The sequence below is a fragment of the Protomyctophum bolini genome (genome assembly GCF_963924005.1).
Source record: "Protomyctophum bolini genome assembly, chromosome: 7".
NCBI classification, from domain to species: domain Eukaryota; kingdom Metazoa; phylum Chordata; class Actinopteri; order Myctophiformes; family Myctophidae; genus Protomyctophum; species Protomyctophum bolini.
The window spans coordinates 19,694,388-19,710,669 of record NC_137868.1 but is presented as its reverse complement, the minus strand read 5'-3'; the positions used below and the strand labels follow the sequence as shown (position 1 = coordinate 19,710,669).

General features: G+C 44.1%; 1 protein-coding gene across 1 annotated transcript in view; it reads right to left on the bottom strand.

The window, feature by feature from the left end:
- ascc3 (activating signal cointegrator 1 complex subunit 3) overlaps nucleotides 1-16,282 on the bottom strand; it is a 187,845-nt gene that overhangs the window by 80,468 nt on the left and 91,095 nt on the right. The window contains exon 14 of the mRNA XM_080767693.1: nucleotides 14,019-14,153. Coding sequence (XP_080623819.1) covers nucleotides 14,019-14,153 — 135 coding nt within the window. The remainder of the gene's footprint in view (nucleotides 1-14,018; nucleotides 14,154-16,282) is intronic.

Here is a 16,282-nt window from a genome sequence, read left to right as displayed (position 1 = left end):
GGATCAGACCTCACAAAGCTGTGGGCTCTGACTCGTTGACTTGCTTCCATAATAAACTTACATCATGCTGTCCGGTGGCTATAAAAAGGTGTGAGAAGGAATAAAGTGGGAGATCAAACCCCGGATGGGAATAAAGGAGATGGATGTTCTCACGGTGGGGGGGGGGGGGGGGTTGTCCGGCGCGCGGCCAGGGAGGAGGTGGTGGAGGAGGCGGCAAATTGAAATGCCAGTGCCGTGATGTGGCTCTGCTCGGAGGTGTCAGTCGGTGTTACCGGGCCGGGCCGCGGGTTTCTAATCTAACCCATTGAGACCTGATACCAGATTCTACAAAATGTCGTCTAAATCTAGACAGTTTTCTGAACAACCTATGTTTCTATGTCAGTGGTGCTCGCCTCAAATTATTATGTATTACTATTATGTAACTATGTTACATACTGAAATACTGAAAATATTTTCTTCCAGAGACGCCCCCAGAAGAAAAGATACGAGTTTAAAACGTTTGCTGTGAAAGAATATATATATATATATTCAGAGATTTGCACACATTTTCATGAATTTTCAAGAGATAGTAGATCTACAACTTACAAGCTCGTATCGTGGCACTCAGCTTGTAGATCTGCTATTTTTCAACAGCTAAAGTATTAAAATAATAATAAAGTGGTTAAAAGCTAAGGTGACACAGATGCGTCCTCAGGTCTTAATGGACTAAGGTGAGTTAGTGCTGACGTTTGCTGTGCCATGGCTCTATTTGAGTTGCCAGCGCCTTATAAGCTCCTAATCAGCCCACATTAAGACCTGCCTCTCGCCCCCCTCACCCCCCCCCCCCCCCCCTTCCCGCCAGATGAGCGTGCTGTCCACAAAGACGGCCCGAGGTGCCTGCAACGCTCACCATCCATCACAGGAGTAACTAAACATAAGACAGTTTAGACTAGAAGCTTTTGCTTACAATCTTATGGAGATAAAGTGCTCAAATGCACATGAACCCCTTGGGAGACTGCATCCCTGGTACACATTGCAGCTATTTTCTTAAAATGTATATACGTCTGATTTGGTCAGGGTGGGTATTGGGTTAACATACCATCAACATACCAGTTCCCTTCTGTGCTAACAAGTAATAGACAAAGAGAAAGTTTTGTTTTCACCCACGAGAGCTGGACCTTGGCTGCAAGTTGCAACCCACAGCCACAGCTTTTCTTTTCTTTTTACATTTTTATTCCACAATGTTTGCAACCAATTTTTTGAGGGTCGTCCAGCTTTGTGTGTCTGTGTGTAGGCCTACCCCATAGTGATGATTTGATTGGCTGAGGGCTTAAAAAGTGAGAACAGAAAAGTGAGGACGCCAAAAGTGATTGGCCGGAATGTGATGATGAATGATGATAAGAGTGCACCTCACTTCACACGAGTGTGATTTTTTTCACCCAGTGTCATTGTCAATTATCTAATGTTATTCTGGGCGCTTACACTCCCTCTGCCAACCTGAGGAGAGCAACGGACTGACATCATGCCTCCTTCACTGCATGAGGAGTCCAAGCCACTTCTTTTCACGTGATAGGGGGGAGTTTCCCCGGTTGGACGTAGAGGGTGGAACGAACACGTTATTCCAAATAGTTCCTCTCCCCTGCATCAAGCACCCCAGCTGGCCAGCTGGCCTGGTAGGTACCCTTTTGTGAGGGTACCTACCCTAGGGGACACGGGGAGAACATGCAAATTCCACACAGAAAGGCCCTTTTGGCTAACCCCTCCCAGGGTACGGGCACTGCTATGATATCAAACAACTTTGTGAACACCTGAACATTAAACACAGTTGAGCCACTGAAACACTCTACGGAACACATCTCCGTCTCTGACATGGTTGGCACAACAGGTCATAGTAGCAGCATTTGCATTTCAAAGTACAGCATCATGCCCACAGAGAGAGCCCACACACAGCGTCACTCATGGCGACGGCACAGTGATGATGAGCGGCAGATAAATGGCTCTCGGTTTCATAGCTGCTAGAAGCTGCCAACGCCGGGCTCCCTCTGCACAATCAAGTGTTCGTGTATACTTAGCTAAATTGCGGCAGGATAGCTAATTGTTGATTTCATTGTGGCCCTTGACAGTCATAATGTTTGGCCCTCACACTGACAGGCTTTTAACGCTGGATGGCCATGAGTGAGTGGGAGGATAAGCTGCCACCTGTACACACTCTCTGCTACTCTCTGTACTCCATCTCTATATACAGTATGTCTCTCCCTCTCTCTCCCATTTCTCTCTGTGTGTGTGTGTGTGTGTGTGTGTGTGTGTGTGTGTGTGTGTGTGTGTGTGTGTGTGTGTGTGTGTGTGTGTGTGTGTGTGTGTGTGTGTGTGTGTTTTTTCTGGTATAGGCAGACGAGATGAAAGCAAAGCTGGCCCTTGATGGCTGTCCTTTGTTCTGGAGGGGGTGCGTGGTGGGTGGGCCACAGTTCCCACTCCAGTCAGCGCTTTTTTCCCCCTCCATGCTGATGATGAAGCAATTAAGAGGGGAAACGGGCCGGGCATGCAACACAGCAGAACCACTCCCACAGTCTACAACACAGCAGAACCACTCCCACAGTCTACAACACAGCAGAACCACTCCCACAGTCTACAACACAGCAGAACCACTCACACAGTCTACAACACAGCAGAACCACTCCCACAGTCTACAACACAGCAGAACCACTCCCACAGTGTACAACACAGCAGAACCACTCCCACAGTGCAGCAGAACCACTCCCACAGTCTACAACACAGCAGAACCACTCCCACAGTGCAGCAGAACCACTCCCACAGTCTACAACACAGCAGAACCACTCCCACAGTCTACAACACAGCAGAACCGCTCCCACAGTCTACAACACAGCAGAACAACTCCCACAGTCTACAACACAGCAGAACTGCTCCCACAGTCTACAACACAGCAGAACCGCTCCCACAGTGCAGCAGAACCACTCCCACAGTCTACAACACAGCAGAACCACTCCCACAGTCTACAACACAGCAGAACCACTCCCACAGTCTACAACACAGCAGAACCGCTCCCACAGTCTACAACACAGCAGAACCACTCCCACGGGCTACACAACTGCAGATGGGCCACACTATGTACAATGATACATGCATGCCGTAGTGTAGAGATGACTGTATAGGAGCGTTTCCCACTCTGTCGTCACATCGGTCTCGTGGTGACAGTGTTTTTAACCGTTCCTACTTTTGGGCATGCCATTACAAGGCCAAGGGCTGTATTTTGTGTGTCTTAAGTACCAGGTCTTATTACTTAACTTAAGACCTGGAGGCGTGGTCAATGCTCTTTGGCCACTCAGAATAGCCAAATGGCATTGATTACGCCTCCAGGTCTTAAGTTAAGTAATAAGACCTGGTACTTAAGACACGCAAAATACAGCCCCAAGAGTTTCCTCGGGCGTTCCTACTTTTGGGCATGCCATTACAAGGCCAAGAGTTTCCACATTTTCCTGAACAGCAAAAACAATCTACAGTCTACAACGAGATCACAACGTGTCACATCGCGATACTTGTGAGCTTGCACTGTCGACCCAGAGTTTTCAGTTAAGTATTATAGGGATTTAAAAACAGTGTTTTTGTGTAAGTGTAAGAAGGAAGGTTTTTGTTTCGGAGCACAAACTGTGTGTCTCTGTGTCTCTCTCTGTGTGTGTGTGTGTGTGTGTGTGTGTGTGTGTGCATGTGTGTGCGCGCGCATGCATACGTGTGCATTGTTGTACCATGCCGAGTGCTTAGTTCCATGGTGGTCTGTCTTTGTGCTGAGGCGTTAGCTGGACTGCAGTGACAGATCGTCACACATCTGACAGAATAGAAAAGCTTGATGCACACTCAAAAAAAAGGAAAGTAAAGGAAGAAGAAAAAGAAAAACAGCAAATGAAAGCGAGTGGCGACATTAATGAGTCTTGTTGAGTCCCCGGAGGCTGTAGCGCGCCGAGGCGTCAGTCATCGCATGGTGAGTTGAGTCTACGCTGCCTGTCTCTCTCTCACACACACACACACACACACACACACGTCTGCCTGTCAGGCAACGGTGACACGACAACCTGCACATCAAACGCCGCGTGGCGGCAGGAGGAGTTGAAAGACGGAGAGAGAGAGAGGCGCAGTCTGCGAGATATCCACGCACGCACGCCCAGTGATCGCCTCTCAGCTTCTGTGCTGTCGGTCTGTCTGTCTGATACACCCTGTCACTTCTTTTACCTCAAAGCACCTCCACTGTTGTCCCCCCTGCTGCTACAAACAGTTCCTAATATAGAACAGGGTGCACACACACACACACACACACATCATCGGCAATTACTTCTCAATAGTTTTGTTGTATTTTGCCTCCCCCCCGCAAGTGCGAGTGAACGTTTCAAAGTGGACGAGAGTGAAGCTTTGCATGCTTGATCCTTGTGTAATGCGTCGACAGGGCCACTAGGTGTCTCTTAACCTCCACGGCAAAAGTGCCTGGCGTTTCTCTACTCTAACGAGCCGAGATGTACTTCCTCCTTACACACGTCTGATGTGAGAGGTGCAGAGAGACAAAAAAATAAAGGAGAACTAGAAAAAAACAGATGAAGGGTGAAGTAAAGGGACAGGAAAAGGGAGATGAAGGCATGCGAGGGACAGGAGTCGCAGGAGTTGAGGATGGACTCACGGTTTGAACAAATGAAAGGCCCACAACGCGGGGGACTCCGGGTACTCTCTGAGGTAGTGACAGGCTTGGCGGTACGGCATGTGGTCAGTGGAAACTCACTACTGTGCTATTTACAATTTTGAGGTATTTGTACTTTACTGGATTATTTCCAATTTCCAATCATTTTACTCCACTACATTTTGGATCCAGATATTGTACTTTTACTCCACTGCATATATTTGAATTACTTACTTTGCAGATTTTGATTATTATGACAAAACATACATTAGCCACTTCAGCCCTATATTCATTTTGGCCATTTGAATATGTGAGCTTGTAAATCTGCTATTTTCAAAAGATTTGTATTATTGGTACTTTTACTTAAGAGAAACATTTGAGTACTTTGTTCCACCACTGGCAGTGGTTAGGGTGGGTGGGCGGGGGGGGTGACGGACGGCCCCTCTCAGTGCTCCTCTGCTGGTCAGTGGAGTTTTGGCAGCGTGCCATCCATCCATACACACACCAAAAAGAACCGGAATGCCAGCCATCTGCGAAAGGTCGAGCTTTCATCAGACAACAAACTGAAAGCCTGCCTCGAGGCCGATACTCTGGGTTATACTGTACACTGTGGATCTTTATGACCAGAAAAAGAGAGAAGCGAAAAAAGCCTTATAATAACAGCAAAATTAAGTATCGGCAACTCTCAGCCGCATGTCTGATCTGCATTGTCTTGTGAACCCTCCCTGATATCCCTCGTTGCCTGTTTTGAGCACAAAGGAATCAAAAACAGTGTATAGTATACCTTGTTATACTCTTGCTGACTGTCATTTCAACAGGATTTGTTCACAATGTTGCATTTCAGGTCCATAATTAACAAAGGAAACTCTGGAGCTGAGTTAAAGGAACACTTCACCAATTTTCAACCATCTTCATATAACTGGTCCTCACTAAATGCTGATTATAATATGGCAGCCTTTCTTGGCCTTTCTTGTACATGCCCAAATTATTGTGGATGATGTGTAATGATTTAAATGTGAGTTATACAAGGGTTAAATGTGATTATGTGTTAAAGTAGTTATTGTCTCTGGACATGGGGCTGTTAACTGTGGAATCAATTAGGGTTGGTACGGTCCAGTGGGAGGGGCCTAGCCTATATTTAAGAAGGGGGACCTACCACTGTCCGGCAGTCGATGTAGGGCTGTAGACCAGGAGGGCTAACCTATTCGGCCATTATAAATAGTGTGTTGTACTGTTTTTGGGGCACCATTTTTGACACTTGAAAGGTGAATGAATTTGCTTAAGAGGACTCTGGCTTCCTATTTTGAGTATCCTGCTCATTTGAACACTTTTTTGAGGTTTTGAGAACTGTGTCGCGTTCCTTTTGTGCACACACTACCCTCACTCAAGGACAGAGTGTGACAATTATACTAGGGATGTCCCGATCACGGACCACATCAACACAATACTGATATTGCCAAACTCTACAGTGAACCCGTTTCCATCATCACCTGGCAACCAAAAGCAAAAGCAAAGTGCTCTTTACACCTATAGAAGTACAGAAACACACATCCCCCATCCCTCTTGTGGATCGCCCACACGCTAAACTGCACTCATTAGGAACTTTCACACAGAAAATAAAAAATAAATAATAATTCACACATCAGAGCACAGTCATGAACTCGCCAAAAATCCATTATTTAATGAGAAGTTATTCAAGTGGATGCATTAAGATATCTAAGCTTGATTGACAGCCACTCCAGCCCCCGAGATAAAGCCAATTAATGAACATTAGGACTGCGAAAAAGGGAAAAAAATTATATGGCGGAATCACTTCTGACTTTTAAAGTAGGGATAAATAAATGCCAAATTATATGACTGACCTCGGAGGTGATTCATTTCACTACATATGCATATTGGAGATTAAAAAAAACACCTATAAATATTAATGCGGGGCAATTTCTGGAGCGCAAATAAGCCGTGCATTATCTCTGTGTGGGCTTAGAGTGGGATGAGCCCCCCCACGCGCCCCGTCCCCTGACAGACGGACACACAGACAGACAGACAGGCAGACAGACAGACAGACAGGCTAACTCGTTAAGACCTGAGGCCCTATAAAAAAACGAATGAATCAGTAGTAAGTCCTCAAAACGAGTGTTTAGTATTGGCTTTTCCGCTCAAATATTTTGTTTTGGGGACAGAAGAAAATAATTGTTAAAAAAAGAAGAAAAAAGGAAAAAGAATCAAACACTTAAAAGATTTTTCTAAAATGTTCAAAAATAGCAGATGTACAGGCTCGCAGCGTGGCACAAAGTGACACGCTGTAGCTTGTAAATCTGCTATTTTTGAGAACCAACCGTTCTAAATCATTATTCTACATTCTAAGAGTTTTCTTAAAAATAAATAATAATAATGTTACTCTAAAATGATACAGAGTATCAATGGAGTCCGTCATGTCAACTCTAACAGCTAATAAGTGTTTCACTGTGCAGTTACCGGGCAGGTTTTATTCTAACGCGCGAATGCAAGTGTCTGCATACAGTCTGATGATTCCTCATCGTTATAACTACTGTGATCTGTTTGTAACGATACACAGGTGCAGGCTCACGTCTGCTGTTGTGCAGCAGTATGCAGTGGTGTACCGTAACTAAGTACATTCACGCAAGTATTGTACTTAAGTACGATTGTGTGGTATTTTTTCTCAAAGGCAAATATTATTACTTTTACTCCACAATTATTTGAAAACATTAGTTACTATACCGGTAGTTACTTTGTAGATTTTGATTATCATTACAAAACATACATTAACCGATTCAGCCCAATATACCTTTCTACAAGATCACAGTGGGTTACATCTATTTTATTAAGATTTTTAATAAATTGTATGCATTTGAAAAGTTGTGAAATGGGACATTCTGCATTATGAGTAGTTTCTACTTTTGGTACTTTAATGAAGTAAATTTTCATAACACGTATGTACTTTGACTGAAGTCACTTTTGAATTCCTTACTTTTACTTGTAACACAGGACTTCTACATTGTTGACACTTACTGTAGTAAAACATTTGAGTACATTTTCCACCACTGCACATGGGATAAAACATGCATAGAGTGATTAGAGTGCCTTATTCTTCAAGCAAACTCTATTAAAATAGTGCTAAATCTGAAAAATACGGCTGTTAAACTTGTTTTTGAAGTAAGGATAGACATGAAGGAAAAAAATCAAACCGATTTCTATGTAGTATTTTTCCAACTGATGCATTTAAAGCTGAACATAGCCAATTAGGTTCTCAGTGTGTTTGCCATTTCTGCAAGTGTGAATATGCTTTGGCGATTAATTACAATGGTGTATCGTGCCTCTTGCATATTCAATTGCAATTATAAAACTGATTGATCAGATCAGACTACACGTCTTACCATCTCGCAGCCCGGGTGAACGCAGTGTCCATTATCCGATGTAGACAGTGGAAAAGGAAATTTGAATCCAATCCAATCCCGCAGTTGATATTTTAATCCACTGAGGGATTTCCCCTCGGTGGTCAATAAACTCCCTAGTAGTTACACAAGCCATTAGTAGTTACACAAGCCATTAGTAGTTACACAAGCCATTAGTAGTTACACAAGCCATTAGTAGTTACACAAGCCATTAGTAGTTACACAAGCCATTAGTAGTTACACAAGCCATTAGTAGTTACACAAGCTGCTATTTTTGAGAACCACTGTTCTAAACCCTAAGGGCTCCAATTTCGTCACCGCCCGTTTTAGGGATTTATACAGGTATCCAAAATACCAACTTTAGTGGGGGAACACCCCTTCCCCACTGCTAAATCCCAAAACAGTGTATTTAGAAAGATCAGAGAGTTGTTGTTACTAGTCAGGCCATGCAGAAGCATGCTCAGTAGTGTCCTTCATGCACTATAAGCTTGAATGAGGGAAATTTACTTTAAAAAAAAACTGTATATCATTCTCCTCCTGTCAAATGTCATGTTTTTGAGTGGTGCAACCACTCCAAGGAACGGCAATGTCCGTGTTCACCTATGTGTGTGCCTATGTATGTGTTGGTTCATGAGCACCAGTATGACTATGACTACCGTACCAGTAGGGGCGCTGTTGTGCCAGAAACAGAGAGAGAGAGAGAGAGATAGTATTAGTGCCGCACTGTTGCCTGCTAATGAGAGAGAGAGAGAGAGAGAGAGAGAGAGAGATAGAGAGGAGAGGAGGGGGGGTGGGGAGGGGAGGGGAGGGGAGGGAGAGGGGAGTTGCACCACTCAGTTCACACGGGTGTGATTTTTATGTTCCGTGTGGAGAGTAGCTGTTGCTATGCACCAGCTAATGGGGATCCTAATTAAACTCTAAAAAACATGACATCTGGCCACTAGTTCATTATGACATGGGCCTGCAGGCCTGGTGGCTTCATGGCCCACTGGTCTATAGTTGGTCCTCTTCCTCATTTCCTTCTACATCCACAACTCTTCGTAAATAGTTTATCTACAAGCTCACAACGTGCCGTAACACAACACGTTGTGAGTTTATAGAAGGACAGGTCAGAGAGGGTCTTAGCTGAATGTTTGCCTGTTATGGCATGCGCCGAATAGGGACACTAGGGTTCAAGGGCTATTTAAAGCATGCCTACAGTACATGCATTAGCGTCTGGTGTGTGTGTGTGTGTGTGTGTGTGTGTGTGTGTGTGTGTGTGTGTGTGTATGCGTGCGTGCACACTATGTGAGTGCCTTTGTTTTGTGTGTGTGCGTGCGTGCGTGCATGCGTGCGTGCACACTATGTGAGTGCCTTTGTTTTGTGTGTGTGCGTGCGTGCATAGTGATAGTTAAATGAGCATTGGGGGATTTGGCAGCGTATATGCTTGGATGTGTAATTAATGGTGTGTGTGTGTGCAGTGAGAGAACACAGAGGTGGAGCTGTGTTCTGCCTCGGAGGACGGTCAGTCAGACTCACACTACACTCCACATTTAAATCTCTTCCCACAGCATAAGGCGCGCGGTGATAAATTTAGTAACCTTTTCCTTTTTATTCCCTCCGGGGGCCCGAGCCAAGATTGATGTGCCTGCTAATCTTCCCTCTGTTTGTATGGAATATGTGTACAAATCAGATCACTATTCATGCTTTCTCAAAACTGGAAATGGAGACGAGAAGAGATTATGTCGACGAGCCTAAAAATGGTACCTCGTTGGCCTGGTTATTATTTTTGAAAAGAACATTATTTTCGAACTGTCGGAGAGAACGCCTGCTCGTGTGTGTGTGTATGATGTATGTGGGTGCTAATGTCTGCCTGCGTGCATAGTAGTACCAACCAGTGTTTGTAAGTACACGTGTGAGTCTATAGATTTGTCTCGTTCACAAAGCAGTTGTAGTACGTTGCATTTCTACTATATTTTAGTGTAGTTTTTAGTAAAGACAGACACAAGTGTGTGTAAAGCCTTAATTTGTTTTGCGTATCGTAGGTGTCATCAGATGATGAATCCCGTCTGTTTGTAAATCAAATGTGCGTTCATGTGTGCCTACATTTGCATTGTTCCGCGCCCCATTTAAGACCACAGAGCCTACCACAGAGCAGTGGTGGGAAAAGTACTCAAAGAAGTATCAATACTGCAATTAATGTAGAATTACTGCGTTACAAGCAAAAGTCCAAAATGTACTTGACTAAAAGTACAAAGGTATTGGCATCAAAATGTACTAAAAGTAGCCTACCAAACGTAAAAGTACACATTGTGCAGAAATTCCAATTTCACAAGTTTTCAAATGTATAAAACATATTTTGAAAATAGCCGATCTACAAGCTCACAATGCATCGCGATGTGACGCATTGGCCAAAACGTATATATGGCTAAAGTGGTTAATGTATGTTCCCGTCAGTTTGTGTGTCGGGCACATGACATCATCAGGGATTGAGCACGTGACATCATCAGAGATGAAGCACGTGACATCACGTGACATCATCAGGGATTAAGCACGTGACACCACGTGACATCATCAGAGATGGAGCACGTGACATCATGTGACATCATCAGAGATGGAGCACGTGACATCATGTGACATCATCAGAGATGGAGCACGTGACATCATGTGACATCATCAGAGATGGAGCACGTGACATCATGTGACATCATCAAAGAAGGAGCACGTGACATCACGTGACATCATCAGGGGTCATTGATATTGGCCAGCAACTCTACATCTGACCTCAAAGCCTTAGATCTCCATATATGGAGCTGACCTGTTCTGACATTCCATATGTTGATCCTTCCCCATCCATCCATTCTCTTTGATATCTCCCTTTTGACTGATACCGGTCCATTCAAACTCTAGACGGGCCTGCCTTAAAGTTATTAGTGCAGCCACGCCCGATAGCCGGCGAAAACTAGAGTTCTCAACAGGCCCGAAAATTAAGATCATGCCAAAGCACCAGCGCTCACCCAGCAGTCTGCTGTCACCCTAACTACTAGTGGCTTGTGTAACTAACTACTAGTAGTCACTAAGTGGTTAAGTGGTCAAACCATGCACTGAAACACATGCACACGCACGCACACACACACACACACACACTCACGCTCGCACACAGTACACGCACCCACAAGTGAATGCACTGTTGTTGTAGTGTTTACAAGGGTGGCTGCCGGCTGTGCCTGATTACTAGAGCCTAATTAATCATTGTGCCAAAATTTGTAGTTTCCATTCTCAGTAACCTGATGAAAAGAGTACTGTTTTTGAGGCCCCTCCTATGTCCAGCTTTGAGGGTTTGTGTAAATACAAACATCGTCCTAACACAAACATGGAATGCCATTGACAATGAATGGCCAGTTTTTAGTGTTTGTGTAAAACACAAACATTGAAGACAAAGGTGAGGACGCAAATTGTCATTGGCATTTATGTGCATAGCTGCTCAAAATGTGACATTCAGGGGTTGATTAGAGCTTAATTTGACTTAGATATGACAAAAACAACGATTGTACGGAATGGGGGACAGATCACTGTAACACACAGTGAAGAAAGCTAGCATATGTTGACACCAGTTGAACCGGAAATGATTGACGGTCAGATTTGGAATTCGGTCAAAATTGGCATAATGGTGAAGTTACCGCCACCATCAGGACTGGGTGTCTAATACTATATACTTGCCACATTAGAATGAGAGATGTTGTGTATATCACAGATTTTTCTATTGGCATTCAAATTAAGAATTAAAATCATGAATAGAGCTGGCAGAAGGCACTGAAAAGCTGCTATTGGGGGTGGCAGTCCAATGGTTAATGGGCCACTTTACTTCTTTATTTTAATTATGTTTGCGAGACAAGAAACACTTTCCTGGGGTTTGTATGTAGGTAATCTGTGTTTTTAGATATTCAAGTATTTCACTGCTGTATTACTACAATGGCCATAATGCTTTGCTGCACTCACTCCACCTTGTGGAGAGGGCTGTCTTACTGTGACACGTGATTATGAATCCCACCATCATTCTGGGATAGACCCGCCTTATCATGTGTCTGATTGGCTCCCGTGCAGGCTTCATACAACTCCCAGGAAAGTGTTTCTTGTCTCCCAAACATCATTGAAATAACATCTGGTTGCAAAAGGGGAAAAGTGGCCATTTAAAGTGCTGGAAGAAGTGTGCACCACTTAACAGTATGAATACATGTTTTGCTGCATTTGAGGAGCCTCCTTTTTATGTATCCATTGTTTTTGGACAGTTACCTGCCAAATGGATTTCAGGAAAGTTGCCTTCCCTCCTGTGTCGAACGCACGCACGCACGCACGCGCACATCTTTTCTCTCTCTCTCCCGCTCTCTTACTTTTGTGTCATATATTTCCTTCCATAATCCTTCTAATTCTCATCACCTCCAAAGTATTAAGTGCACAGTTACAGTAGTCTGGGAAATGAATATGAGTTACCTTGCAGAACTAAGATCGTGATTATGGAATGGCCCAACGATAGCGCTAATATTCCAGGAAGCTAATCCAGAGACAGTTCGGGTGGAGAGCATGCGCGCCGCATACCAGTTGTTAATTACCCCGTGCTCGGTGCCGTGAAGTTTCGGCGGGCCGTTGATGTGTGGTGATTTCCATTGGGGTGGGCCCTCTCCGAACTCACTCTCCCTTTCTTTCTCTCTCACACACACACACACACACACACACACACACACACTCTTCTTTGTTTACTGTTCCCCCGTGGAAGAAACAGCTCTAAAGAGGTGCCTGACCTCAATTTTTCTTACTTTGCCTCCCCTTCACTTTCGTCCCCTCTAAATCTCATGAATAAATGCTGGTAAATAACGTCAGCGGGGCTCCTGAGCCTCTGCAGCCTCGTCCACAGTGTGTGAGAGAGAGAGCACCACGCAGCAAGAAACTCCGCTCTGACTCTGCTCATCGTTAGAGGGCAATAACTCGGGAGGGGCCACACTATGTGAGGGTTATTGTAGGAATTACAAGAGCAATAACAGATGAGAAAACTTTTGTTAGTTTTTGCTCGTTTACAGACACCGACAGGGTACTAAAAATACTACTGCAGACGTGTGCACAGAATTTCGTCATTGCGACTTACATCATATCCTGCCGTTTGCACGTGATTTCTCCAGACCAGTGGAACGAGACAAAGTGATATTTGTTCCATGGCTGTATTGAAGCAAGGGGACGGCTGTATTGAGTTTGTATGTGTCTGCACTCTGCACACATTGTGTGTTACAAGTCTACATTAGAGCTGAGCAACAGTAGCCTGAAACTACCCACACTTTTCATGGCATAGAGGGGCGGCTCAAACTATAACTGGAAACGGATGCTGGCTCACCAACCTATGCCCTCCTCCCCTCCCCTCCCCTCCCCGGCAGAACACAGCAGAGAACAATGGGTATACGGTACTCAGCATGTCGGTATCGGTTCCTGCTAGGTCCCAAGGTTCGGTACCCTACCCACCCCTAACAATGACGTCACCAACTCTGTTTGAAGTTGGCTGTCACTCCTATGCCACATTTCCTCGGTCGTTTGCCTTTCTATTGTCTTAAACAAAATCGCCTGGGTCTCCGAGGCTAGGGCAACAGTGGGAGTCACTTTGAAATCGGAAGGTTCCCAGTTTAATCCCGGGCTCCCCCAGAGTCAGTGTCCTTGAGAAAGACACATTGCTCCCAGTGAGCAGGTTGGTGCCTTGGAATGTGGGTGTGACTGTGTGTGTGTGTGTGCGTGTGCGTGTGCGTGTGCGTGTGTGTGTGTGTGTGTGTGTGTGTGTGTGTGTGTGTGTGTGTGTGTGTGTGTGTGTGAATGTAATGCACAATCATTGCAAAGTGCTTTGGATAAAGGCACCATATAAAATGCACCATTTACCATTTGACCATTTATATTATACGGAAGTGTTCAATACAGCGTGTGCAATGCAATACCTGTTTCTCACACTGGCCATAGTCTGGTCCATGGTCCGATTGGAAATGGCAAATGTCGCCCTGGTTCTTGGCCCTCTCGATCAGGCCCATGGCGGTCCTCACTGTAGCGTTACGGGCGTGGACAAACACCATCACCTGAAACACACACAGGGACACAAGTGAGTCGATGTTATTTAGTCAAGGACAAGTGCTTCAAGGTACAGGTGATAAAACAAACACACACACACACACACACACACACACACACACACACACACACACACACACACCATTTATTGACGGAGATAAAAAATAGAAATGTGTACATTTACAGTCACATTTAACAGTGCAATTAAGATATAAAACAAGTGAACGAAAATCTATGTTTTTTTCTCTTTCCATGTCATTAAACTTCTTTATGGAAATTTCAGAAGATGAACAACAAAACTGCCTGCAAAGGAGATTGCACAAGCAAAGAGAGAGAAAGAAATATCTGTTTCATTTTCCAACAATGTGTTGTTGAACCATGACTCTGTGTCTTCCCATACTATCTGACATAACAACTGAACTGGATCTTTCCCTAAAGCCCCCAAAAGCATCCCAGATTGCAGAGGTAGTGCAGGTCACAGTGTACGAACAGCAGAAGGTCCCCATTAACGAGAGACAGATGGTGTTTTGTTAGACGTCAAGAGGGCTGTTACTTGGGACTATCGTGAAAAGGGCTGACATTGAGAAACAATCGATACTGAAAAACAGCAACAATCAATACCAAACGACTGATCCCCGGCTCTCCTCCTCCACCGTGTTCACACGCACAAAAAAATACTAAAAGCCAACCAATATCAGACAGAGTAATGGGTGGATTGGTTGTTTGATAGATAAAACTGCAGGAAAGGGCAGAAAAGTATAGCCTGACCCGTTTGTTTTAGGATGTCTGAAGCCTTGGTGCATGCATAGTCAAAGTGGCATTGGATAGGTGCTCCTACAAGAGTCCTCAATGAATTCTTACTGACCAGTGAGGAGATCCTGTTATTTGGTAGACTTTTTTTGATTATTTAAGTTGCCATTTTTTGACTGTGCACATACCTAACCTCCGTAAGATGTGGACATGCTTCTGTGTCCTTTTATAAGAATTACAAACATCGCATGAGTAGGATTGGCAATCTGGCATTTTCTCATCATTCCTAGACCACTCATGCCTGCTGTTTAGATTAAACATCTGTTTGGCCAAGGAGGAGGACTGCGTATTGCTGTGGTGCTCTAAATGTAGTCTGTGGGAAATGTTTTAAGGTTGACTAAAACACATTTTAGCTGTTAAATGTTAATGTCCCACTCCAGATTTCACTCACTTAAAACCTAATAAAATAAAATAAATCTAAAAAGGGTGCTGGAAGCATATCTACAATTTTTTCCTCTCATTGAGAAATTATGCATTTATGAATATTCATATTATGCAAATGTGACAGGCCATAGCACAGGCCAAAGTGGTTTGGAGTTTCAGCAAGTGGTTATTTGCATTTTGGACCATGATAGGTCTGAGTGTGATTGGTGACCGCATACAGCCGGGTGAGACGTAAGCTCCCAGTGGTGGAAGGTAACTAAGTACATTTACTTGCTGTACTTAAGTATAATGAGGTATTTACTTGAGTATTTTCTAATACTTTTACTTGCACTCCACTACATCTTGGAGGCAAATATTGTACTTTCACTTCACTACATTTCTTTGAAAACATTAGTTACTAATTACTTTGATTATTAATACAAAACATACATTAGCCACTTCAGCCCTATATACATTTTGATGTCTGCCCGGTGAATCCGACTACGGATAAGCGGTTGAAGATGGATGGATGAATAACTTCCATGATCAACACACTACTCAATGGGGAAGAGCAAGAGCCTGCAGACAGTGCAGAGGCTTGAAAAACAGAAATGCTAGGATGAATGAGGGCGTAAATGTATCCACATCACACCCACCCTGGCCACCCACCCTCCGTTCACTCCACATTGCATGATTTATTGTTCTTTTCCTACTGTTCAAAAGCGATATAATGCGAGTTCAATGCTTTCTAATTAGAAATCTCTTCTGCAAGTGTTTCCATACCCCATTTGCGCATTTCTTTTTATAAATCCACCTCCTTCAAAGCACAAAAGTGTTCGCGAAAGAGGCGACTTTTGAGGCATTTCCATTCAGGAAAATGTCCTTGAAATGTTAAGTGCATTAAAAATGAAATGTATTATTATTGTTCTAATTATCTATACCTATTAATCATGACTCTCTGTCT